Source organism: Actinia tenebrosa, unplaced genomic scaffold (genome assembly GCF_029948245.1).
Source record: "Actinia tenebrosa isolate PJP-AT-01 unplaced genomic scaffold, QUT_ActTen_1.0 PGA_scaffold15__27_contigs__length_11533743, whole genome shotgun sequence".
Lineage (NCBI taxonomy): Eukaryota > Metazoa > Cnidaria > Anthozoa > Actiniaria > Actiniidae > Actinia > Actinia tenebrosa.
This window is the reverse complement of record NW_028292575.1, coordinates 9,075,943-9,102,432: the sequence shown is the minus strand read 5'-3', so window position 1 is coordinate 9,102,432 and position 26,490 is coordinate 9,075,943. Positions and strand designations below refer to the sequence as shown.

Here is a 26,490-nt window from a genome sequence, read left to right as displayed (position 1 = left end):
AACAGCACTGTATGTAAGCCTTCTTGTAACACTACTGTTACGGCTTGTCGTAATTCATATAGCTTTGTGATTAAAGTAAACGTCTTTCCCACGATATTTCTAACCAAAATAACCCGGATATCTGACATTACAAACATAATGGCTGATAAGCTCCTTAAAACTGAAACCAAAGACGTTTATTTTATACTAGGACTTTGAGTCCCTAAAATCCAAAAATCCGTTTAACGTTGATTGTAGAAAGGAGTTTTGAGAATATATAGTACAGTTATTATGAGCCAATTATATATTCATATATATATAAAATATCATATCAAGTCACACAAAGGTTGATGTTTTCATTCGTATACTTATGAGTATCTTCACTGATTGCTAGTAAATACGACGTCCAGAGGTCCCGAAACGTAGATGAAATTAATCTAACCTACCTCGAGTATTAGTTAGTTTCACACGCTTTATGAAAACGATCCTGTATATAAACTATTGCCTTCTAAATTTCCCGCTAATCGTTGTTTAGTTGGTCTAGGTTGTCGTTCGTCGTTCCATGATCCCAAAAGAGATCCTGGACTGATGTCCGCGATAAGTCGCGACGCCAACAACAAAACAATTTTTTCATAAATATAACTGTTACTATGGTTAGTTTTAGGTTAAACTGGATATGTGTTTTTCGATGTCTTTGTTGAGGTTTCTGTTCTGGATAGGATTTGTCTGTCATGTGGGTTTGTAAGATCCATTTCGGACGCCATCACATCATCACTGGCGTTTTCTAAATTCAACTCCAGAGAAGACGAATTACTCTTACTTACAAATGCAGAATCGCATCCATTGAATTCCGTGCCATTATAATCCGATCTTTCTTCGTTTCCTTCTAAGTCATGAAGCAGTTTATCTAAGAACCTTATATATTTCATTGTTGTCCGTAAAATTTCGTGTTTTGATAGCTTTTTGTCGGTCGGATAGGTTGGTAACAGTTTACGAAGCTCAGCAAAAGCCATATTTACTTGATATTGTCTCCATCGTTCTCTACTATTAGTAAAAAGTCTTCGATGAACGGAACCATCTTGATAAGATTCTTCACGAGAACCACTTCGCTTCACTGTAGCTCTATTAGCTGGACAAACAGTCCCCGCATTACTCGTGTTATTCTTATCAGACCATTGTGATTCTTTCGTTGTTGGAGATTTTCTAGAAGGTGACATCATAGGACGAGAAGTATTCAACATTAGCAGTATGTAACATTGCTTGCCAGCTTTCGTTCACTTTTGATAGACGAGTTGTGAGCCTAGTTAACGTTGAACACTATCGATGAGCCAGAAAATAGATTAAAAAGTTAACAAACAATCAATCTTGATCGAATCAATCATTTGCTATCTGCGATGAAGATTGTGCAGTTTTCAGCCATCTTCTCTTATAAAACCGTTAACATATTTTCAATCTTTCAAAGCCGGCTCTCCGTTTGTATGTCGCTCGGAGATGATTCAGTCCTACATGGCTTTCGCCTCTTGGAGTATAAATTTTTGCTTGAATTTTTATGACACTGAACTTTTGCGATGTCGGCTTGTGCTCTCGGCGTTATCTTGATATGTCGATAAATCGTATTTGGGCTTTTAAGCCAATGGCCAGCTTCTTGAAGGTCGTTATCTTCACCATCTTTGAGAGTCAAGCTATTGCCGTTACGTATTTTGTGGCCCTCTAGCAACGTACACGCGAATTGAGCAGTCGAAGATAATACCTGCACGGGATACGAACAACAAGTAACTAGTTCCAAAGATTCTCTCTAAGGAAGCTCTACAAACTATAAACCAGGTTTTACATTGCAACGTCAACTTGCAATGAGCATCATAACGCTTTTAGTTTAGTAATTTTTAAAGAGAGTTCACTTCTACTCTGGATCTTAATTAGCTCATTAGCAAATTAGCTGTATTGGCTTGACCTCGTACAACTGAAAATAGCTATGAGGTTTGTTGAGGTGGAGGGCTGTGTTCGGTGTGGATGGCATTTCCGTCATAACCCGGCAGATGAGACTTTTTGAAAAAGCAACTTTACATTAGGCTTTCGACTATGATGACAGAAGACCAGAGTTATTAGCTTGAAACTGCCTGGTCTTTTCCCGAGGGGATGCAAACTGCTCGATACAGAAACACAAAGGGTCACTGGATTACCAATTCCAATGTCTTAGACACGGAACAAGTTTTAAGATATATCGTACACTTACATTATAGCAACGACAAACTAGCCACCCGTTAACAACTTTTTTCTGTTAACCATACTACTTGTTTAGTAGTCTTGGCGTTTTTCACTAGGGTGTTGGTCGAGCTGGTAATCCGTTCCCTCCCATGTGGTCGGATACCGCGAGTTGTTGCTAGATTGTCTAGGAAATAATCTCACATTTCTTTTGCCCCAAAAGTAGCCAGACTTTTTGCAAAAGCTGTGGAAGTCATTCTCCATTTAATTTGGTTTGATACTGGCATAGCTGGCTCAAAAATCAGCTAGACGTACAAAGGTGACCGAACTACTTAGACGTTGCCTGTGCGTCAAGATCAACCATCTTTTTTTAGGCAACACAAAATGCAAATAAAGTTTGCCGTTTCTTGTCGTATCTGAAATTTAAATTGATCACCACTCATGATGCACGAACCTTTCAACCTTTCAAGAAACTTTGACAAAATGCTGCTATTATTTAATTTAACCCAACGATAAGTTTTAAATCAGTAACACAAAAGGATCAGCAATGAATATGGTAAGCATCCATGTTGTATGACTGATGATTTCAGTTTTAGTTTGTTTTCTGACTCCGTTTTTATATAAAACCCTTAACACCAACAAACACATGAAAAGCTATAGAATGTCAAATAATAAAAAAACATACACTTAACATATATAATAAAAAAACAGCTTTCGTTTACTGAAATAATTGTTTTTATGTATACAGCTTGAACATCGACGAGAGAGAAATAGTTTGTCATCTATAACGGATGAACAGAGCTTTCAGCGAAATCCTTTCTAGTGAAGTCGTTAGGTTATGAAATAACAGCTTTCCACTCTTCACTTTTCGGTTAACTGTGTTTTTTTCCAGACCAATCTCGTCCCTGGAGATTTTTAGCCGATATCCCAGCTACCATCCAGGGCTTTGTTTACTAAATAAATGAAGAAAGTATTACTGATTAAACGTCTACGCACATAAAAAAACTACCGTAGGAAAAACTCGGTGAATGGCAATTTTCACTCTAGCCTGATCGTCGCAAAACTGAGAATGGTTTTAGTTTCAAAAACTCTCTTTCTTAACTCTACAGCACTGTACAGAATGAACACCTAGCGATACCAACCATCCCTTCTTGTATGCCATAAGCCTTTATGCTGTAGGGCTTTTATCTGCTTTAAACGCTTTACTAAACGTTCTTTCGCTTTGTATATTGAATTATATTTTTCCTTGACAAGATGACGCCCTATTGCATTATACAGGTTTTAAGCCTCTAGAAGCTTTTAGAAAACAGCTACGAAGGGGATTTGATCATCTGGGGAAAGCCGAAGGCACCGTAAATGATATTTCAATGCATTCGATAAGTGATGCGATAGAATATAGCAATGTTTCTAGTTTTATTCCCTTGAGCAAGGGCGTATTTTATAACCTATTCGTATACACTGCTTGTCACTAATGGAACAGTCGACATTATTTGTCGGCTCTTTATTTCTGGGAGAGGGGGGGTGGGGGGTGGGTTGGGAGGGGGTTAACTGGGGATTAACTGACAACTCCCCCCCCCCACCCCCAGAGCAACTATCTTTTTTATGACCCCTTCCCCACCCCCATCTCACTAGCAATTGCTGATACTTGTCATTATATACTGGTCCCCCACCTCAATTATTGTCTAAAAACCAAGTGTGTTCTCCCCAAAATTCTACGACTCTCATTTTTTTAGGATGAGACTTCATAGATGTTAATTTCATCGATAAATTCCAATCAGGAAAAAGAGTTTTTTAATTCTATCAAAAGTAGATACATTCATACCATGAGATACTAGAACAACTGTAATATGGCAAAATCATCCCTGTTGTCCCATAATAAACTGCGCTGCATATTCCTGCTTTTTCGTGGCCGCTCCACGAGCCAGCATGAGTATTATCTGCTATGTTAAATCTGATGCTTTGCCCTCAGTAGATATGAAAGTCGACCATCCTCCCGTCCCTGACAGTTATGACCAAATTGTCTTAAGCCTAGCGTGCAACTTGTTCAACAAGTTGTCCTTAGCGCAGCACTTTATTTCCAATTCAAGATCCAAATCTTGTGCTTTTATCCGAGCATTCGATAAACTTTAATCTATAGCTATAGCCAAATGATAAACTTTAATCCGCTAGCGGGTTTAAGCCATGGTTCTTACACTTCTGTCAATTGATATTATCAACCAAGCAAAGCCATTGAGAAAAGGCTATCTCACCAAGTCATCAGACATTAATCCTTCAGAAAGACGAGCTTTATGATATCTCACGTCGCATCTTCTCAGCTATGATTGTCCTTCTGATCTTTCGAGTATAATTAGACCGCAGAAAATCACTCAAGTTTGTCGATTCGTCAGTAAAACGATTCAAAATAGACGCGTTATGTGAAGAGCTAAATTTATACGTCTTTCTTGTACTTTAAGATGACAGATGAGGTTTGAAAGTTTTCTGAGCTCCTTGAATTCAAATATGATAATTATGGCAGGAATTGGTGCGCGCGCAGAGTTTTTGTTCTAGAATATTAAGGGAATTATTAATGAATCATTTTTGAGGTCTTGCGAATAAACGGCAGAAGGATATTGCGTGACATTGACTAAAAGTCGCTTTAGTTTTGTTATAGATTCTATCTTTGGTTTTTTAAAACAGGAATAACAACATTATAAAGTAGTTGCATTTGAATTTCATCAAGCACGTTAATTTGCATTTCTTTTCATGACTTTGGAATGGCATACTCCAAGTAAATGATTGATATTTTCTAGTCTATCTGCTGACCAAGGAGCGAATTAAGGATTTTTTTCTACAAGGCCGGGATGGAACTATTAGTTTTCAAGTAGTCAGTTAAGGAATTTAAAACGTGAACTGTGCAAACCGCGAATACAGAACGTTTAAAATTGCTATCGTGCGATCTCGTGTGATTAAATGCTTTGGGTTTACCCGTCTGTATTACCCTTGAGTCCTTGAGTTGCATCATAATTTCAAATGTGTTCATTATAACTTTGTTTGTTCTCTTTCTTTCTCGAAGCGACTAGACAATAGCTCTATCATTGCAAGCTCACCGTTCGTGTCACCGCTTCGATGCAAAGGCACGTACGGCTACCTTTCGAGATGGCACACAGAACTGTGAAGGGAACAATTGGAATACGGACCCATTCATTGGTACGGTCCCAATGATTATATTGATACTCAATACCTTTGAAAATACACGCAGATATGAACGAATTATCATTTATGGAATGAAATAGCGTAAAGTTCATGAGCGAACGGCAAATCCAATCATGGGCGGAATAGTTCATCATGATCAGCATATCACATGGACAGCATACATAAAGTATTTGTCAGTGAACACTTCAATTTGATAAGGCAAATTAGAAACAAGTGAGAAAAGGGACAGCTTGTATCCATTCCCAGCAATCGATACGAAGAATGCAAATACTGAAACCAGGCATCTTGCAAACAACAGTTATTTTACTATATACAGAAGGAACTTCCTTCAGTGTATAAGAGAGTCAAAGCATCATTTTTTGACGAGATGTTTATCAAATACCAACTCAAAAAATCTATCGTGTGTTATTACACGGCTTAGTAAACATCATATTTTACGAGTTATCGCGCTCAGTGTATGACAGACACAATATGCGAGCAATCGGCAGCGTACGCGGTAACTCTTTACGAATAAGCGCTGCCTACTTTATTGATAAGTTTTCTTTATTAAATCCAAGAAGCCCTTTGGCTATTACACAACTGTTTTGAGGTACCTGAACGCGTGTAATAACCTCTTTACAGTATGTGGTGTGTTCTTGGCGTGTTCATATTTTCTCTCATGTGTTTTGAATTAATCTTAAATTAGACCGGCGAAATGTGAAACATTTTTTCTTTCGAAATTGATTGCCTTTTAAAAGTCATAGCAGATGGAACATGTCTTCGTTGACTCACTATCTGATGGAACATCAAAGTAGAACGCTTTTAGATTCACAATTAAATAGTTTTTGAAGTTTTTGCTAAACCGACGAGACTTATTAATTCTAATCTGATATTGTTGAAAAAGCTAGCTAGACGCATGCGCATTAATCAAACAAGCCAGACACTTTTAACAATCTGGTACATTTCTACACATCATCCTCTAAATAATTTAGCCTATTGTATTGCATAAAGTATTTCCCTTAGTAGAGGTATTCGATACTAAAATTTGGAATGACCGACTTTCACTTTTAGGATGATACGAATGAACCCTTATGGAGTACATCATTCCGATGTTCAGTCCATCTTGAGATAACGAATTTTGAAGGCGGTAAAACAAACTATCAGAAATAGCAAAGTTACACGCCTTGTTATTTTGAGGCTTAAGTGTTGTTTTGATAAAACGACGAAGTGCTATACAAATATGAATCAATACAGATCCTTCTCACGCACGTTATACGTTAACACACCCCGTATTATGCCGGGAATATACGAAATGATTATCAATCAGTTGTAGATAATGCAGCATTTTTAACTGTTATAAACCCTTGAATTCACTTAAGTGCGTCAAGGAAAAAAAGAAGGCTTTACAGCTTAGTTCTTTGCCAGTCTTTATGCAGCAAGAGAGACTTAGATACTGGCATCATGAAAACATTACTGAGCTAGTTATCGTGCTGTGTTGTCTGGAATGTTATGCAAAAACTGCAATGACCCTTCATGGTTTCTTTTATGTACTTTTTGCTCCCATTCATAAGACTTCTCAATTTTTAACCCTGATGAATGATTCACCAGGGTAAGCTAGAGCATATGGTACTACTATGAGGTTTTAATGAATAATAGATAATTGGCAAAACACATGCATTTTGCCATATTTTGCACTTGAAATCTCCGTAGAAATGGCACGAACTTTAAGGAATGTTCATACCCATGTAAGCCCCTAGAAAGTGGTAGAAAACACTAAAAATACTTGGAATCTCTTATCAGACACCAATCCAGCAAATTTACGTATCTACTCAAGAGCAACTCCGCTGACCCCACTAAAATTGGTTCAATAGATTCGAGATTTATTAACGTTTAACTGATCTTGAAGAAAGTGACCCACTTGACTTGACTATCACTGGTGAAGTGCTTTATCGTAATGGTTTGGTAAATTTTATCAAATCGACCCGGAAACTGATAAAATGTTGTCTAGTTCATTCTGATAATGCTGCAATGCTTAAACATAAACTTAGCTACCTTTCTGCTCGCATGCACTCCCAAACAGATGGATGTTATAATGGCTACTTACTTTAGATGCAAATAAAAATAAGTGAATCAAATAAATTCAGTAAAATGAACTAGCATAAAATGAGTAATGAAATAAGGTTTAGCTTTTCGTTATGTTAAACAATGGAAACGAGTGTGTACACGTGGGCACCATAAAGGTTGACCTGATTATGATGAAACTGAGAAGCACGTACAATAACTACCATTATTCCAAATGCTGCTCGCAAAACTGTAGGGTATTTGAATATTCATTTCAGTTCTTCAAATGTCTCATCATTAATCCCTTAAAAATAATGGGATAGGGATATGGTCTTCATGTTAACACAAACGTACCGAAAAACGTAAAATACAGTAGGACTATATTAAGCCGCCAACCTCTATTTTAGAGACATGTTGCCAAAGTCCCGAAGAGAATGCTTATCGTCTCTTTTTTTCTTTCTTTCTTTTCTTTTCTTTTTTCTTTTCTTTTCTTTTTTCTTTTCTTTTCTGTTTTCTTTTTTCTTTTTTGTTTTCGTTTTTTGTGTGTGTGTTTTTGTTTTTCAAATTACTTTTTGTACCTCTGTTAAGCGCCCGAACTCTATCTTAGAGACCATTTGTGAAAGTCCCAAAGCGCTTTTCTTTTTTGCAGAGTACTTTAATACCTCTGTTAAGCGGCCAACCTCTAATTCAGCGACCAGTTATCAAAGTCCCTAAGATGTTTTTTTGAATGCAATTTACTTATACCTATGTTAAGCGGCAATGCAGCCTCTATTTTAGTTTAGCGACCGCTTGTCAAAGTTTAGTCCAAAAGCTAGAAGATTTTCGCATAGTACTTTATACTTATACATTTCGAAAGTGGCAAACCTCTATTCAGCGGCCACTTGACAATTTCTCGAGGGGGCCCTCTTCAATAGAATTGAGGAACTATTTTTAATAAATAAAAGACTTTTTAGAAAGACATTGCATTGCCGTATTGTATTTCACATGGAATATAGTATTGGTAGCATTGGTAGTATACTGGGGATAACCACATTGGCGCATATAGGTGATAAAATGGACTTGTATATATACTAAAGGGTTTCAAGTGCGGAGACGAGGAGTATTAGTTTGATACATTAACAGTAAGATGGTGATTGACAAGGCGCCCTATTGACCGATAGCATCTTGTTTAGTGTAACAACACGATCAACACCATATCATTCTATCGAGTATTTCGATTTGACTGAAGCGAACAGCACATGGGCTTACAAATCCACTTTTGGAAAACATAAGCAGGACATTGGTTTCCGAGCAAGACTGCTTGAACCTATGTATAATTTCATCCTGCTTTTGTCTGCGTTTACCAGCCTCTTGGTTGAAAGCAAGTGCACGTTTTTTTTTAACTATCATCTGACTACCGACACGGTTAAAACCATTATTTTCGTTGTTTGTCGCCATTGGCTAGTCATACGAGACGCTACGAAAACATCCTAGAGTAATAATGGATGATCTAAATTACCGCTAGTACAGCGATTTGGAAAGGTAAGAACTTCCTATGTGGTAAGCAGTGATGTTGATTTATAGAGAAGTCCCAGCTTGCTGCTTTTGGATGAAAGACTTCCTTCCTTGAGGCCTGCTGGAGGAACTTCTAAAGCGGCGAGGAAAGACATCTGGATTAGTGTATTTACCCACAAATGGAGAAGCTGTGAATACCAATTACCTGAATTCTATGCGAATGGATTGATTTTAGATCTTATCTTATTTGGCCGAAAAATGGAATGAGTTGAAGACCGGACATTGTATAACACACGACAACTTCTGTGGGCCATGCATGTGTAGCCATACATGTGTAGCCAAAAGCATTCAACTTATCGTCTGGTTTAGTCTTGCTTTTTTGAATTGTATTACTTACTACAAGTTCAATTAACGCTGTATTCTAGACACGCTACTAGAAGCGGACCTAAGTTAGGACCTCACGCGTGGTGAGCAATTAATTAGCTAGTGTTAATAGTCCTTCCTCAGAACAATAGAGTATCCAAATTGGATTAATACGGCTGATTATTGGAGTGATAAATACGAGACTAAAGGAAGCGCAATCGCAGAACGCGCCTGGCTTGATCTTATTCGCTAACGGCAAATCGTTTAACGGGAAATGATACAAGACACCATGAGTGAATTTTCAGACTTGGTACGCTGGTATTACAACCCAATGCAGCAGCAACAGCGATCGGAGTTTTGTCCACAATTCCTGCAATTTAACCCAAAAGAACACTTCAAGTACTTTGCTACAGAATACGGAGACTTGCCACTCGACACACTTGCCGTAACGTTTGGCTTTCAGACCAGAATGTTTACAAACAAGCGAGAAAGATGGAGGCAACAGAATGTAAACATGGCATTCACAGAACTGCGCAAGCTTCTTCCTACTTATCCACCAGATAAGAAACTTTCCAAAGTTGAAATTCTACGTAGTGCTGTCAAGTACATTGAATTTTTACAAAACGTCCTTAGAAACATGGACTTGCAAGAGATAGGTGTCAAAGATGGACAAGAGGAAATGTCTGCATGCTCATCAAAGTATTCACAAACTTTTAAAGATTTGAGTAGCGTTTTCCCATCTCCTGGTGAGAGCTGCAGCAGTAGTTCCTCTACAAACTCCTCTCTCTGCCACGAAGAGATAGGGTAAAAATACAAACAGTCAGTAGTCTCCAATGCAAACTTGTTGATGAATTGATTGATGAGATTTAGTTGACCACAACTGGTTGCATTCTGTTCGTGGTTTCTCATAAATAAACTGTGTGACTTGACGGAAAAGAACGTGAGTTTTAAATCGAGTACTTGTGGCAGCTGTTTAATGTTTCTTTACTCCTGCTATCATGATTTCTATTCGTGGTCCCGACTTTGAAAAAGAAAAGAATATGGCAGATAACCAATTTTAAAATGTTAATTATTATGATATCTGCATTTCACGAACAGTTCCTTCCTTCTTCATATTTGAAATCAACAAAATGAAAACAGTAGTTGCCGCAGCATACGTATACATATGTCTCTTGTTCTAGGTCAACTGACTGCAATTCCCTCATATTGAGTTAGCATATCTTCATCAAGAAACTCTTGATAACAAAGACAATTTCAAATATATATTATGTACATGGGGGTATATCACAAACGTGTTTTTTATAAGAGGTGATACGTACAAAAACATTGTACTATTCCCATAGCTACGCTTTGGACTTGGCAACATTACTGTCATTTTAGCCTAATTTTACTCTGCAGTGAAATAAAACATAATTACAGCACTTATAAGCCCTTGTCATTGTGTACAACTGAAGAAATGATTTTTAAGGAAACCATATAAAAGCATCGAAGCACCACCAAGGTTCGATAATCACGAGGGGTCAAGTGATAATTCATGTCCAATTGAATAGAAATCACCGGAAAACTGGGTAATGTAGTTTATACCCAGTGATACTATTCCATCGATGTCTAGATATAATACCTATGAGATTCCATGATGGGAAGAATCGTTAACGTACGAAGAAAGAAAATATTTACTATAGAGCTCGGGATTTGAAGGGTTGAAAAGGTGTGCCGATACCACGGGTATCACTGATCTGAATCTCCACTTTTTGCCAGACTATCTTCAAAAAAAATCCTATCGGATTGGTTCCATAATGCAACATCAAAACATGGGACTTTTTTATCACTTGTTTTTTGGATCCAAAGCATTTAGTTTCAAAGTCAATCGGCAATGTATGTTGCCAGTTAATGTTTTTCATCAGCATACAATGATGTGCAAATATTTTCATTTCTGAATCATGCAAGGAAAACTGAAAAGGTTTCATTTTTTGGACATTTGGAAACAATTAATTACGTTAAGTTATTTATAATTGCTGTTTTTAATTCTAGTTTGAAAAGCTTTCTATGTAGTTCTAGTAGTGGCCAAACGCTTTTTTTTTTCTGCTAGAATTTACTCGATACATATGATGGACCGGCCGTTTGTCATAAGTTATCTAAGAAAACCATGGTATGCCAAGTTTATTGAAAAAGTACGTGCGAAACCCTTGACGTAGAGAAAAAGTAAAAAAACGTTAAAAATAAGCAATACAGATCAAAGGTGGCTCTCTTCTGTAAAATGTAATCCCACTTTAACGACAATATAAGATTTCCTGTCAATGCGAATAACTCTCTGAATCCACTGGATGATACGCCGATAAGAATGTTATCTGTGGAAGAGAAGGGTTTTTATCTGTTTGATCATTTTTCTACAAAGTCTTCGCGAAGAAATAACAACTTAATGCGATTGAGAATTACTGGCCCAAGTATTTGCTAACCGTGCCGCCGAGTTCTGTCATTTCATAGTGTCATTCAATATGTTTTTGCGGATGTCTCGCTCCCTGATCGTAAGGAACCCAAAACGAAAAGTTGTTCTATCAACATTAGAAGGGTCAATATTTGTAGGAGAAGGAAAACACCTCACCGAGAGTAAAACAAGCAATCATCGAATTTGATGTGATGTTTATTCAATGGTTTAGTTTCTCACAACAATAGTCAGGAGACGCATCGGAAGAAGCAATTAAAAGCATATGGCTTTGCAAAACCTTGATCCGAAAATTGAGGCTAGTTGACTTTTCGCTGAGTTATTATTTTGCCATTAGGAGACCATAAGGCCAAACAAACCAAGAAATGATAGGTTCCTTGTGTGATACCTGAAAACAATATAAAAACATATAAATCTAGAAGTTATTAATCAGAGTTGACGAGGTGGCCGAGTGGTTAAGGCGTTGGACTGCTAATCCAATGGGCTCTGCTCGCGTGGGTTCGAATCCCATCCTCGTCGATTCTACTTCATCTTTTTTGCAAAACTGTTTAGCCCCGGAAGCCTTGAACTAACTCAAAGCTAAACATTTCTTTGTGGTTAATAAATGATTAAACCATTTCGTTTTATTACGGCTAAAAATAAATGAAAGAGATTGCACAATAGGCCACGTGATAAAAAGCGGAAACACCGCAGCATTATACGTAGCAGTTGAATGCTGCTTGCATGTGAGCAATCAATAAAGTGAAACTCGATTCCATCAACCCAATAGTGTGAGTATCTTTTCTGTAATGCAACTGAAAGGAAATTTCAGGGAAAAAAGTCCTTTTCGTTACGTCACAAAATGTCCAAACTTGTATAGTAACAATTTGAGGTGCTTTTTCAGATCATGTATTCTGATCACTTTCATCAGAGCCGATTTGTTGGTCATGTTGTACGACGTGAGCTAGACCTGTAAAGGGCCTATTGCCTCAGTCCACTTTACACTTTTATGGCCAGTGGATTGCTGCTTTGATTGTGGTGTCTTTCATTTTTACACCCGTTTTCTGCTTTTAGATTGTCTGCGAACCATCCCACACTGAATCATATGCCCCATAAAGTTGTCAATCACTGTCTGGCTGATTGCGTCATGTGCACAGGAAACCCAAGCGCGCAACACTGAAATGGAACAAATGACTTTTGCGATAGTGTAATTTCAGAACAGCTCTTGAGAGGAAGAAGTTTTAAGCCTACGTCCGAAATTCAATGGCTTAGTTCATCTCCAAATTGACGGTATTCTGATTTTCAATGCCCACAACTCTAGGTACCTTTACTCTAGGTCAGAATTAGCAGTCTTCATTCGCAAGGCGTCAGTTTTAATTTTTTCCCTCTGTACACGGACCGACACCTTTCCTCCCCATCCCCGCTTTAATAGTTAACAAAATCGATATTTCTTTAATAAATACTCCTTTTGATAGTTTAGTTCAGTGTACTCGAACAATAGTGCCAAGTCCAATACATGTGGTTTCATGACCAATCACGACCCACACCAAGGGACAATTTTTTTCTAGGGTTTGGAAAAACCACCTGACTCATGGACACACATACGAACTGACTCGTATTAAGTGTGACGAGGTGGCCGAGTGGTTAAGGCGTTGGACTGCTAATCCAATGGGCTCTGCCCGCGTGGGTTCGAATCCCATCCTCGTCGATTCAGCTTTAACATTTTTTGGGAACTGATTAGCTCCGGCCTTGAACCAACTCAAGACCTTGAACGTACTTGTTGAGGCATTTCTCAACAGTTTTGAGTTAGTGCGTATATCCGTCGTTTCAGTATGTCCAGTGTCCGTGTGGTTCCCTAACCGATTAACCCCGCGCGCCGTGTTGTCTGCCATGTGCTTATTGTGAGTCGTTCATCGTTTGGTAAGTGTTTGTTCTCTCTTAATTTTCATCTTGTTTTTTGTCTTCTATTCGCATTGTTTGTGAGCTAAATGTGCCTCGTTTGTTCGTGGTGTTATAAGTGTTTAACTTAATGTCTTTTTTTCTAGGATTTTACTTTTCTGTGTGTAAAACCAATCGATTTGAACGCCGTAAACATTGTTGTGTAATAAACCTTCCACATCGCCGTAAAATCCAAACGTGATCACCTATGAGTGAAATGTCAAGCTATGGACATGCAAGGAGTGTTAATTGAGAAGATCCGTAGTCTTGATAAATCCCGAAGTGGATATATTGCCTTTTTGACTCGGTTGTACAAGAAAATTGACGAGAGTTTGAATGGTTATGCAAATATCGAAGACATTCAAGACCTCCAAAACCGCCTTAGCGGCGCCTTTGATCGCTACAAGGAATGTTGTGAAAAATATGGAGAATTGTTAAACAAATCGTGTGAGAAATACCGCAGTGTTGAAGAACAGTTTCAGTCCCAGCGACTTAGAGTGCAAGAATACTACAAGAAAATAAATTCTTATATCTCAAACACAGTTGAGCTCGAGATGACAAGGTTGGAAATAGAAATCAAACAGAAGGAAGATGAACTACAACAGGCCTTAGAGCTGTCCAGAGTGCAATGTGGCAGTGGTAAATCAGTGGATTTCTCTCCTGAGAGATCAGTTAACGTGCAAACTACCCAGAATCAGGAACCTGTGCAAACTGACCAGTCCGACCAGCCCCGTGAAATGTTTGAAAACTCGCTTGAAGGAGGAAACTTTAGCAGCTTTGAGGCACCTATAATTCCACCTCCACCCATGTTCTCGGACTACCAAACACCAAGCCCATCTGTCTTACCCAAAATGATCAAGACGTCCACACCCAAAGACCTACCTTACTATCGAGAAGAGGATATTCTACCCCCGAAAAACCGTGAATACCAGTGTCCGAACACGGACCAGACAAGTACGCACAACAACATGGAGAGCAAGGACTGGCTTAACATTGCGACAGCCGGAATAGAGCCCATGCGACCTATGATGATTCAGGAGACAGTGATGAAGGACGATGAAAAACCCGACAAGATCAAGCCCATGTTAACCGTCCCACAGACGGGCCTACCAGTAGACACACCCTCAACTACCAACGCCTTAGCGAGGGAAACCCTTCTCACCACAATCGTATCAACCATGGACAGGATTAGTGCAGCCAACGACCTACCAAATGTTCAAGTGTTAAAGTTCGACGGCTCGCCCAACAAATATCATGGTTTTCGCCAGAGGTTCAAGCAGCTAGTAGAATCGAGACCCCTGGATGACGCTGTAAAAATGACTCGACTACTTCAATTCCTTGAGGGACCAGCCTTAGCTGCAGTGCAGAGATACGAAACCATACCTGGGGGGCTCGACAAGGCTTTTAAGGTGCTAGAAGAGCGCTTCGGAAAGCCGTATCAAGTTGTGAAGGCATGTATTGAAACAATGACAAAGGGACCAGTCATCCAAGCGAACGACAGTCAGGCGCTGCGGAACTTCGCCGATCTAGTACAGTCGAACTACGATACCCTAGATGCGATGGGTTATCTATCCGAGATTAACACAGATAACCTAGAGAAAATAATGGCTCGTCTACCAAGACAGATACAGTCCAGATTTGTAGAGCTGTTGAACAAGCGTGAAAGGCAAGGTCAGACCATGCCAAACTTCAAGGACGTTGCCGAGTTTTTAAGAGAGAGAGCAGATGTCGTCAACCACCCCTTCCTCGCTAAGCCGCCGGCCGAAGGACTGACAAGCCTAAAACCAAGAATAAAGACAACAACACAGAGGGTCTCAACCTTTACAACCAGTACCGATGTTAAAGGTCCAGCAGAGTCATGTTTCCTGTGTTCCAAGTCGCATAGACTGTATCACTGTGATGTCTTTAAAGCCAAATCACCGAAAGAGAGAAACGACTTTGTCAAGTCCAGGCATATATGCTTCAACTGCCTCAGTTCAACTAAACACCGCTCCAGATCGTGCGGGTCATCTACGAGATGTCGTGCGCCAAGCTGCGACAAACCGCATCACACATTGCTGCATTTCAATGACAAGAAAGAGACTGAAGGAGCAAATGCTGCAACTTTCTCACAAGAAACCGGCAAGGCCGAACCCACTGTGAATTCCGATGTTGGTGGATCACACGCAGTCTCCTCAAGTGTTGACTCCTGTGAAGTTCTGTTACAAGTCATACCACTTAAAGTGATAAGTAAGAAAGGAGACTCAGTCACAACCTACGGTCTACTAGACACGGGTTCAGACATAAGCATGATAGACCCATCACTAGCAAACGAACTCGGCATGCAAGGGACTCCGAGCCGAATCTCGTTGTCTACCGTCAGCAATACTGGAGTTCCAGAAAACGGTACGAAAGTAGAGTTCAACATTTCATCATTAGAGAACACTAATGACAGACGATCCGTTAATGTCAGCTCAGCGTGGGCTATTAAGGAGCTGGAGATCCCTCTTAAACACGCCAAGATCCTCAAGGCCGTTGATCGTTGGCCACACCTGAAAGAAGTACCATTTCCAGAAGTGCAGAGAAAGAAGATATCACTCCTCATCGGAACGGGTGTCCAAGAAGCCTTCCTACCCCTTGAAGTTAGACAGGGAAAATCCGACGAACCCTTTGCCATCAGAACAATCTTAGGCTGGAGCGTCCTCGGCGGAGCCTCCAAGGAGAGACCATGCAAAGGGTCGTGTTCCAATCACGTATGCGGAACAGACACTACTCTGAGCCATCAAGTAGAGGAGTTTTGGAAAGTAGAGTCTTATGGTATTGAGAGACCGGAGAGCGAACCAATGTCGGTGGAGGATAAAAGAGCAATGAAGGTGATAGAAGATACCATCTCGAAGCAAGATGGACACTACCAAATGGGTTTGCTATGGAAGAGAGAGAAACCCCAATTACCTTACAACCGCCCGCTTGCTGAAGCTAGACTACGAAGTCTCAAGGGACGTCTCGTTAGAGATCCGGAGTTGTTGCTTAGATACAAATCAGCAATCGAGGGCCACTTAGACAAGGGACACGCTCGGAAGCTAACGAAGGACGAAGTCGAGACAGTGAGCGACAAGACCTGGTTCTTACCTCACCACCCTGTAAGCAACCCCAACAAGCCGGGAAAGACACGTGTCGTCTTCGACGCGGCCGCTAGGTTCGGCGGCACATCACTCAACGATCAGCTGTTACAAGGCCCAAGTATTATCAACGACCTGACAGGTGTGCTCATCCGCTTCCGCCAAGAAAGGGTCGCCTTCACAGCAGACATTGAATCAATGTTTTATCAGACTAGAGTCATCGAGAGCGATACAGATGCATTAAGATTTTTATGGTGGTCCGACAGCCTAGAAGACTCACCAGACGAGTACAAAATGTTAGTGCACATATTCGGAGCCAAGTCTTCGCCATGCTGTGCGAACAGGGCCCTACGAATGAACGCTGAGGACAACGCAAGTGATTTCGATCCAGAAGTCATCCAGTCAGTCTACCGTAACTTCTACGTAGATGACCTACTGAAGTCCGCTCCAACGACGGAAGAGGCTATTCGTCTTGCAACCGACCTAGTTAAATTGCTGAAGGTAGGCGGTTTCAAGCTTACCAAGTTCACAAGTAACTGCCGCGAAGTGCTGACGTCCATCCCTCCAAAAGACAGAGCTAGTCCAACGCTAAATTTGGATCTCGATAAGTTACCAATGGAAAGAGCATTAGGAGTGACCTGGGACGCAGAGTCAGATACCTTCAGATTCAAGGTTATACCAACGAACAAGCCTCCAACGAAAAGAGGAGTACTTTCGGTGGTCAGTTCGTTGTTCGACCCCTTGGGATTTCTGGCCCCCCTCACGTTATCAGTAAAGATCCTCCTGCAAGATTTATGGAGAGCGGGAGTGTCATGGGATCAAGAAATCCCAGAACCATATCTGTCGATATGGCGAGAGTGGTCTCGAGGGATACCACACGTCGTGCATGTCCAGATCCCAAGATGTTTCCAGAGCCCAGAGCTAAGTGTAATCGTGAACATTCAACTACACACCTTCAGCGACGCATCCAGACGAGGTTTGGCTGCTGTTTCTTATCTACGAATGACTGATGAGACTGGGAAGGCGCACTGCGCATTTGTAATGGGCAAAGCGCGGAACGCACCGTTAAGAGAGTGGACAATTCCCCGCCTCGAACTCCAGGCGGCAGTGGTGGCTACACGCCTTTGCAAGACTGTTCTGAAAGAACTGGACCTGTCCGTAAGTTCGACCATTTTCTGGACGGATTCTATGACCACCCTGCAGTACATCAGGAACAAGACAAGACGTTTCCCAGTGTTCGTCGCTAATCGGGTGACCGAAATACACGAGGCCTCGTTACCAGAACAATGGAAACACGTGCCGGGCCTCCAGAACCCTGCAGACGAAGGCTCTCGAGGAGCAAACATTCATTATTTTAAACGAGATTGTAGATGGTGGCGTGGACCAGAATTCTTGCTGCTGCCGGAAGAACAGTGGCCGACAGAAGAGCCAGAGATTACAGAAGAACCCGACGAGCAGTCAGACGCAGCGACAACTGCAATGGTGATAACCTCAGGGTCACAGATTGACCTCCTGTTGAAACGTTACTCGTCCTGGCCTCTTCTAACCAGAGTGATGTCATGGCTACTCAGATTTGTGAGGGGCGTAAAGAAAGAAACTTACCGTTGCCAACAACCTTATCTTTCATCTGCTGAAATTCGAGATGCGAGCAGAGAAATCGTGAGGCTAGCGCAGAGCTGTTTCCACGAAGAGTGCCTCGCCCTACAAGAGGGACGTCAAGTCAAGCGTCAGAGCAAGTTAGCCAATCTGAGCCCAGTACTAAATGAAGGTGTCATACTCGTCGGAGGAAGAGTACACCGCGCACCGATTCCCTACAGTACGGCTCATCCCATGATCCTACCCAGAGACCATCCAATATCTGAGCTGATCGTAAGGCACTATCACAAGATTCTCGGTCATGCTGGAAGAGAACACGTGCTATCTACTATGCGCCAACGATACTGGATCCTGCAAGCAAGAACTCTAGTAAGGCGCGTGCTACACAAGTGTGTTCAATGTCGCAGACGAAACGCTTCAACCATGCAGCAGATAATGGGAAACCTACCCAAGGAAAGGCTAACACCGTACCAACCGCCCTTTACATACACGGGAGTCGATTTTTTCGGCCCGTTTCATGTTAAACGAGGTCGCAGTAGCGTTAAGGTCTACGGATGCATTTTCGTATGCTTTAACTCCAGAGCTATACACATTGAGGACGTGAGTTCACTAGAGACAGACACCTTTATCCAAGCCCTAAGGAGATTCATCTCTGTCAGAGGCACCCCGAAAGAGATATGGTCAGACAATGGGACGAACTTTGCCGGAGCTGAGAAGGAGCTTCGACTCGAAATCCAGGAGCTAAACCAGAAGGAAATAAAGAATGCGATGCTTTCCAAGGGCACCGAGTTCCACAGTTACCCAACTTTCAAGTGGCGGTTCCAGCCCCCGGCAGCCAGTCACATGTCGGGAGTTTGGGAAAGAATGATACGAAGTGTACGCAAAACTATGAGGGCTATCGTTGGAAGTCCAAGTGCAACCATCGGACTTGGAACCTTGCGCACTGTATTTTGCGAAGCTGTATCTATACTGAACAGCCGTCCCCTCTGCCCAAGTAGCGATGACCCAAGGGACCTTGAACCACTTACTCCCAACCACTTCCTGCTCCTCAGATCGAATGCTACACCAGCACCAGGAATATTCACAGACCATGACGTTTACTCAAGGAAACAATGGAGACATGCCCAAGTCCTTTCAGACCACTTCTGGAACAGATGGATCCGTGAATATCTGCCGACCCTCCAGCAGAGACAAAAGTGGCTGTTAAAGAAGAGGGACTTGAAAGTAAATGATCTAGTCCTCATAACTGACAGCGCAGAACCAAGATGCAGGTGGCTACTTGGCCGTGTAACTAAGGTCTTCCCCGGTCGAGATGCTCACGTGAGATCGGCAGAAGTCAAGACCAAGAACTCAACATTAGTTCGCCCCATCACGAAGCTATGTTTGCTGGAGGAATCAGTTTAAAGACAAGATTGAACTGTGAACATTTAGTAGCCTTTGAGCTAGAACTTTGCCTGAATCGTTTATAATTTGTTGTTGATAATTAGCGTAATTATTTCAGCCTGGAGCCCCAGGATGTTGAGGCATTTCTCAACAGTTTTGAGTTAGTGCGTATATCCGTCGTTTCAGTATGTCCAGTGTCCGTGTGGTTCCCTAACCGATTAACCCCGCGCGCCGTGTTGTCTGCCATGTGCTTATTGTGAGTCGTTCATCGTTTGGTAAGTGTTTGTTCTCTCTTAATTTTCATCTTGTTTTTTGTCTTCTATTCGCATTGTTTGTGAGCTAAATGTGCCTCGTTTGTTCGTGGTGTTATAAGTGTTTAACTTAATGTCTTTTTTTCTAGGATTTTACTTTTCTGTGTGTAAAACCAATCGATTTGAACGCCGTAAACATTGTTGTGTAATAAACCTTCTACAGTACTCTAAGTTAAAGGTTTCCTTTGTGGGGAAATAAATGATTGAATCCAATGGGCTCTGCCCGCGTGGGTTCGAATCCCATCCTCGTCGATTTTACTTCAATATTTTTTGCAAAACTGTTTAGCCCCGGAAGCCTTGAACTAACTCAAAGCTTAATGTTTCTTTGTGGTTAATAAATGATTAGACCATTTCGCTTTATTACGTCTAAAAATATATGAAAGAGATTGCACAATAGGCCACGTAATGAAAAAACTGAAACACTGCAACATCGTACGTAGCAGTTGAATGCTGCTTGCATGAGACTACTCAATAAAGTGAAACTCGACTCTATCAACCCAATAGTGTGAGTATCTTTTTTGTAATGCAACTGAAAGGAACTTTCAGGGAAAAAAGTCCTTTTCGTTACGTCACGAAATGTTCAAACTTCAAATTTTTCATCAAAGCCAATTTGTTGGTCACGTTGTACGACGTGACCTAGACCTGTAAAGGGCCTATTGCCTCAGTCCACTTTACACTTTTATGGCCAGTGGATTGCTGCTTTGATTGTGGTGTCTTTCATTTTTACACCCGTTTTCTGCTTTTAGATTGTCTGCGAACCATCCCACACTGAATCATATGCCCCATAAAGTTGTCAATCACTGTCTGGCTGATTGCGTCATGTGCACAGGAAACCCAAGCGCGCAACACTGAAATGGAACAAATAACTTTTGCGATAGTGTAATTTCCGAACAGCTCTTGAGAGGAAGAAGTTTTAAGTCTACGTCCGAAATTCAATGGCTTAGTTCATCTCCAAATTGACGGTATTCTGATTTTCAATGCCCACAACTCTAGGCACGTTTAGCCTAGGTAATTACCAGTCTCCAATCGCAAAGCGTCAGTTTAAATTTTTTCCCTCTGTACACGGACCGACGCCTTTCCTCCCCATCCCCACTTTAATAGTTAACAAATTCGATATTTCTTTAATAAATACTCCTTTTGATAGTTTAGTTCAGTGTACTCGAACAATAGTGCCAAGTCCAATACATGTGGTTTCATGACCAATCACGACCCACACCAAGGGACAAATTGTTTCTAAGGTTTGAAAAAATCGCGTGACTCTTGGACACACATACAAACTGTTTTGTACTAAGTGTGACGAGGTGGCCGAGTGGTTAAGGCGTTGGACTGCTAATCCAATGGGCTCTGCCCGCGTGGGTTCGAATCCCATTCTCGTCGATTCAGCTTTATAATTTTTGGGGAACTGCTTAGCTCCGGCCTTGAACCAACCCAAGGCCTTGAACGTACTCTAAGTTAAAGGTTTTCTTTGTGGTGAAATAAATGCCGGATTGAATCAATTATTTTTATAACTGCTAAAAAAAGTATGAAAGAGTTGCACGATAGTATGGACTAAATAAAAAAACTGAACCAGAGTAGTATTGTACTTTGCAGTGCGATGCCTGCTTGCATGACCACTCAGTAAAGCGAAACTCCATTCCAATAACCCAATAGTGTGATTAACTTTTATTACTAAGAATGTATAGCTGATACGCAAGCCATACCCACCAGCAATATGTATAGTATGTAGCATGCTATAGTGTTAATTGGAAGTGCTTTTGATCATTTTTCCTCGTAGACGGACTTGTTGGAGACGTTGTACCAAGTGACCTAATTCCGCAAAGGGCCTATTGTCTCGGTGCGCTGTACATTGTTATGGCCAGTGGATTGTCGCCTTGATTGTATAGTGTCTTTGGGGGGGGGGGGGGGTGGGGACCGGAGAATCCGGAGAAAATCCCTCGTAACACAGAAGAGTGATCAACAAACAATTCTACTCACATACGATACCAAGCCCGGTAGGACTCAATCCCGGGTCGCATTGATGAGAGGCGAGCTCTCTCGCCACTGCGAAATGGTTTGCAGACAATAGCAGAAAATGCCCCGGCTTATAGTTCTTGCCACTATTAGCCTAGATAGTTTCCAGTCTCCATTTATAAGACGTGTAAAATGTCCATATATATAGTCTTCGGGTATATTTGGGATAATCATATCGTATTAATCCCTGTCCTTACCTATCATACCATGTAGAGCAAAGGTCCAGCAATTGATTAGCATTGCTAAACTTAAATGTTTGGCAATATACATGGTAACGAAATCGCGCTATTTTTAAACATTGTTGCGTTGCAAGCAAGAGCAAAATGTTGCTCGTATAATTAACACTCAATGCGCAACAAATCGTTATTGTCGCAAAGACTATAGAGAGTTTAAAGCCTAGTTCACACGGGCAAACGCAAACGCAAACGCAAACGCAAACGCAAACGCAAACGCAAACGCAAACGCAAACGCAAACGCAAGAAAATCAGATATTTCGCGACACTTAAGCCTGGTTCACACGAGCAACGCAAACGCAAACGCAAGCGCAAACGCAAGAAAACTACGTGTGAACTACAGTAACACAAACGCAAACGCAAACGCAAGGAATGGAAAATTTTTTTCTTGTGCTTGCGTTTGCGTTTGCGTTTGCGTTTGCGTTTTTAACTTGTGAACCGGAGAAAACGCAAATGCAAGCACAAACGCAAGACGTGGTTCACACGAGCAACGCAAACGCAAACGCAAGGAAAATACGTGTGAACTATAAACAATCACTACTGCGCATGCGTATCTTAATTTACTTGCATTTGCGTTGTACGTGTGAACATTGCTTGCGTTTGCGTTTGCGCTTGCGTTTGCGTTTGCGTTGCTCGTGTGAACCAGGCTTTAAATTTGGCGGTTTTACGAAAAATGTATATTACAACTGATTTTAATTTCGCGACTTTATCGCCACGTGATAAACTCGTGAATTTTGTGATCGGATATTTCGCGACAATAATTGCCCTACGTCTAATGGTGGTCATACTCTTGATCTTATGGTTACTCGTACTGATGACGATCTGGTATCTGACACCCGTGTGTCGGATTTGATTATCTCTGATCATTTTCCTGTTCTTTGTCACCTAAATCTTGTGAAACCTCTAAGCAAGAAAAAAATTGTCTCGCTTAGAAATTTAAAGTCTGTCTGTCTTGAATCATTTAAATGTGATATCAGTGATTCCTTTGTTCTTGAGGACAATTCAGACCTGTCAATGCTGGTATCGCAGTATCATGAGGTACTTTCTTCTACACTTGACTCTCATGCTCCGCTTAAGCGTAGAGCTGTTACTATCCGCGTCAAGAAGGCGCCTTGGTATACCCCTGAGATTGATTCTCAGAAGAAATTGAGACGAAGGTATGAGCGTCGTGGGAGGTCGACTGGACTTGCTTCTGACAAGGAGCGTTTTTCTGGGCAATGCGTAGTTGTCAATAGAATGTTGTTTTTATCCAAACAACAGTATTTCAGCAGTGTGATCGCTGATAACGAGAATGAACAGCGCTCTCTCTTCAAGATCGTCTCTAACCTACTTCGGCCGAAGCAGAACTTACAGTATCCACCTAGTTCTGATGACACATGTCTGGCTAACTCTTTCATTCAGTTCTTCTCTGATAAGATAGAACGCATCAAACTGGGTATTTCTAAAACTCTATCTGGTCAAACTCAGTTGCAACTAGAGACTGTTACTTGCTCCTCTACTTTTCGATGTTTTGAAGCTTTAAGCCATGACGATGTCTCACGCTTGGTTGGGTCTACTGCGAAGTCATGTAGCCTTGACCCAATACCTGCCTCTCTCCTGATGGAGTGTCTTGATCTTCTAATACCAGTTTTCACAAATATTATCAACCTCTCTCTTTCCCAAGGTGTGTTTCCTGATTCTCTGAAAATTGCTAAACTTACACCTATTCTCAAAAAGCCAAATGCAGACCATGATGATTTTTCCAATTTCCGTCCTGTTTCTAATCTACCGTTTATCTCTAAACTAATTGAAAAGGCTGTTGCATCTCAGTTAAACAGTTATCTAATGGACCATAATCTTCACGATTCATTCCAGTCGGCTTATAAAGCTATGCACAGCACTGAGACTGCTTTGGTGTGTGTCTATAACGACATTCTTCAATCAGTTGATGCTGGCAACTGTGTTATTCTTATTTTCCTTGATATGTCAGCTGCCTTTGACACAGTTGTTCATGATACTCTACTTGATAGACTTGCTTATCGGTTTGGAATTGGTGATGTTGTGTTAAGCTGGTTTAGATCCTACCTTTCTAACAGGAAGCAATTTGTTGATATCAATGACTGCTCATCCTGCCTTGTTAATCTTGATGTTGGAGTTCCGCACGGCTCCGTACTGGGCCCTATTCTTTACTTGCTTTACACCTCTCCAGTGGCTGACATTGTTAAGCGACACAATCTTAACTATCATTTCTATGCTGACGATTCTCAGCTCTATATATCTTTTAAGGGCAATGACAAACTTGTGCAATCTAGACAATCGTTAGAGGAATGTCTAACCGACATCTCTAGGTGGATGCTTTCCAATGGCTTAAAGTTAAACCATAATAAGACTGAACTTATGTGCATCCACTCTAGATTTCAAGATCGTCCTTCCTTGAGGGAAATTCTTGTCTGTGGCGACACCATTGTCCCTTGTATGTCAGCCGTTAATCTTGGAGTTGTTTTTGACCAATGTATGACCGGGGAGCTCCAAGTTAACAATATCTGTAAATCATCTTACTTTCATTTGAGGAATCTGTCAACTATCAGGAAATACTTAACCTCTCATGCTGCTCAGTCGGTTATCCATGCTCTTATTTCTTCTAAACTAGACTACTGTAATGCTCTACTTTATGGACTTCCTAAATATGTCGTGGAGAGGCTGCAACGCATTCAGAACTCTGCTGCTCGTGTTGTCACCTTCACCAGGAAATTTGACCACATCACTCCTGTGTTGGTTGACCTGCACTGGTTGCCAGTATACTACAGAGTAATTTTCAAGATGCTGTTGCTGACCTACAAGGCCTTACATGGCCTTGCCCCAACATATCTGTCTGATCTTCTGTGCTATCGTTCTTCTTCTTATGCTCTCCGATCTATCTCCAACAAACTTCTGGTTGAACCTAAAGCTAGGCGTACTACGTATGGTTTCAGGTCATTTTCCTTTGCTGCTCCCAGATTATGGAATAGGCTCCCTTTTGAGATTCGCTCTTGTACTACTGTTGCTTCCTTTAAAAGTAAGCTTAAAACTTATTTATTTACTTTATTCCTTAATAATAGGAAATATATTTAGATCTCTTTTGTTTGATTCATTTCCTGCTTTTATGCATATTGCCTTTAGGCTTTTAAGATAAGTTTTTCCTTTTATAATTAGATTTACTTATTAATATTTTAAATACGTAGCATTGTAAATATTGTAAATACATATATATAATTTATGCACATATTCCTGTTGTAAAGCGCCTTGGACATGCTCATGGATATGAGCGCTATATAAATAAACTTTATTATTATTATTATTATTACAATAGACCGTTTTCTCAAGGTTGCGTGCGCATCCAAATTTAAAACTTGACGGGCCACGATACCAGAACACGAACTTTATGATGAGTATTACCATTTATTGCTATGAAATGTTTTTCGATAACAATTCATTCTCGTCTTATGTAAAAATAATCATAAAACTGGCTTCTCGATTTTACTGAATTTGCGTTTTTTAGTTTTGTGGATGCGCACGCAACCTTGAGAAAACGGTCAATTAAACATCGGCGGTTTTACAAGGAAAAAAATATATATTATAACTCACTTTAATTTGCAAACACACATATTTCTGATGCATGTGGCTTCATGATCAATCACAACCCACACCAAGGGACACATTTTTTCTATGGTTTGGACAAACCACCTGACGCATGAACACACATACAAACTATTTTGTAACAAGTTTGACGAGGTGGCCGAGTGGTTAAGGCGTTGGATTGCTAATCCAATGGGCTCTGCCCGCGTGGGTTCGAATCCCATCCTCGTCGAGTCGTAAATAATAAGTTGATTTCTTATACCCATTTTTTTTCTACGATTAGTTATTCTGGAGCGATTGGACGCGTGGGGAATATAATTGTTGCAGTCAACATGGCAACCGCGTGAGTAAGTCGTATGGGAAGGCCTTGCCTGATTACAAAGTTATATGCTCTAGTTTAACGTTAGAAGAGATCATTATGCCAACAGACCTGTTGCACTAACAGCTGAGGTAACCTAGCCGGCACTTAATCGATTAGCTCGTTTTATTGCTTACTATCAATCACGTGACTTTTTGGAGTTAAATGGGGGGCAAACAAGCGGTTGGCTGGGGGGCAACTAGCGGAAGTCAAAACATATCAAAATAAGTCCTCAAACTATTGTATTTGACTATTTTCACGACATTAAACCAGAAAA

General features: G+C 40.8%; 3 protein-coding genes and 4 non-coding genes across 7 annotated transcripts; all 7 read left to right on the top strand.

The window, feature by feature from the left end:
* Nucleotides 1-8,996: 8,996 nt before the first annotated feature.
* LOC116287467 (T-cell acute lymphocytic leukemia protein 1 homolog) lies at nucleotides 8,997-10,685 on the top strand. Its single transcript, XM_031694146.2, has one exon. The coding sequence runs from the start codon at nucleotides 9,545-9,547 to the stop codon at nucleotides 10,076-10,078; it is 534 nt and encodes a 177-aa protein (XP_031550006.1). The 5' UTR covers nucleotides 8,997-9,544; the 3' UTR covers nucleotides 10,079-10,685.
* A 1,465-nt stretch (nucleotides 10,686-12,150) lies between these two features.
* Nucleotides 12,151-12,232, top strand: Trnas-gcu (transfer RNA serine (anticodon GCU)). The gene has a single exon. It is a non-coding gene; the product is annotated as a tRNA-Ser (tRNA).
* Nucleotides 12,233-13,318: 1,086 nt separating this feature from the next.
* On the top strand, nucleotides 13,319-13,400 carry Trnas-gcu (transfer RNA serine (anticodon GCU)). Its single transcript has one exon. It is a non-coding gene; the product is annotated as a tRNA-Ser (tRNA).
* A 79-nt stretch (nucleotides 13,401-13,479) lies between these two features.
* On the top strand, nucleotides 13,480-20,302 carry LOC148911033 (uncharacterized). Its single transcript, XM_089030633.1, has one exon. It carries the CDS (start codon nucleotides 13,858-13,860, stop codon nucleotides 19,726-19,728), a length of 5,871 nt encoding a protein of 1,956 aa, XP_088886759.1. The 5' UTR covers nucleotides 13,480-13,857; the 3' UTR covers nucleotides 19,729-20,302.
* A 1,011-nt stretch (nucleotides 20,303-21,313) lies between these two features.
* Trnas-gcu (transfer RNA serine (anticodon GCU)) lies at nucleotides 21,314-21,395 on the top strand. The gene has a single exon. It is a non-coding gene; the product is annotated as a tRNA-Ser (tRNA).
* A 1,635-nt stretch (nucleotides 21,396-23,030) lies between these two features.
* Nucleotides 23,031-25,407, top strand: LOC148911032 (uncharacterized). Its single transcript, XM_089030164.1, has 2 exons — nucleotides 23,031-25,295; nucleotides 25,400-25,407. The coding sequence occupies exons 1-2, from the start codon at nucleotides 23,060-23,062 to the stop codon at nucleotides 25,405-25,407; spliced, it is 2,244 nt and encodes a 747-aa protein (XP_088886290.1). The 5' UTR covers nucleotides 23,031-23,059.
* Nucleotides 25,408-26,005: 598 nt separating this feature from the next.
* On the top strand, nucleotides 26,006-26,087 carry Trnas-gcu (transfer RNA serine (anticodon GCU)). The gene has a single exon. It is a non-coding gene; the product is annotated as a tRNA-Ser (tRNA).
* The last annotated feature ends 403 nt before the right edge of the window (nucleotides 26,088-26,490 follow it).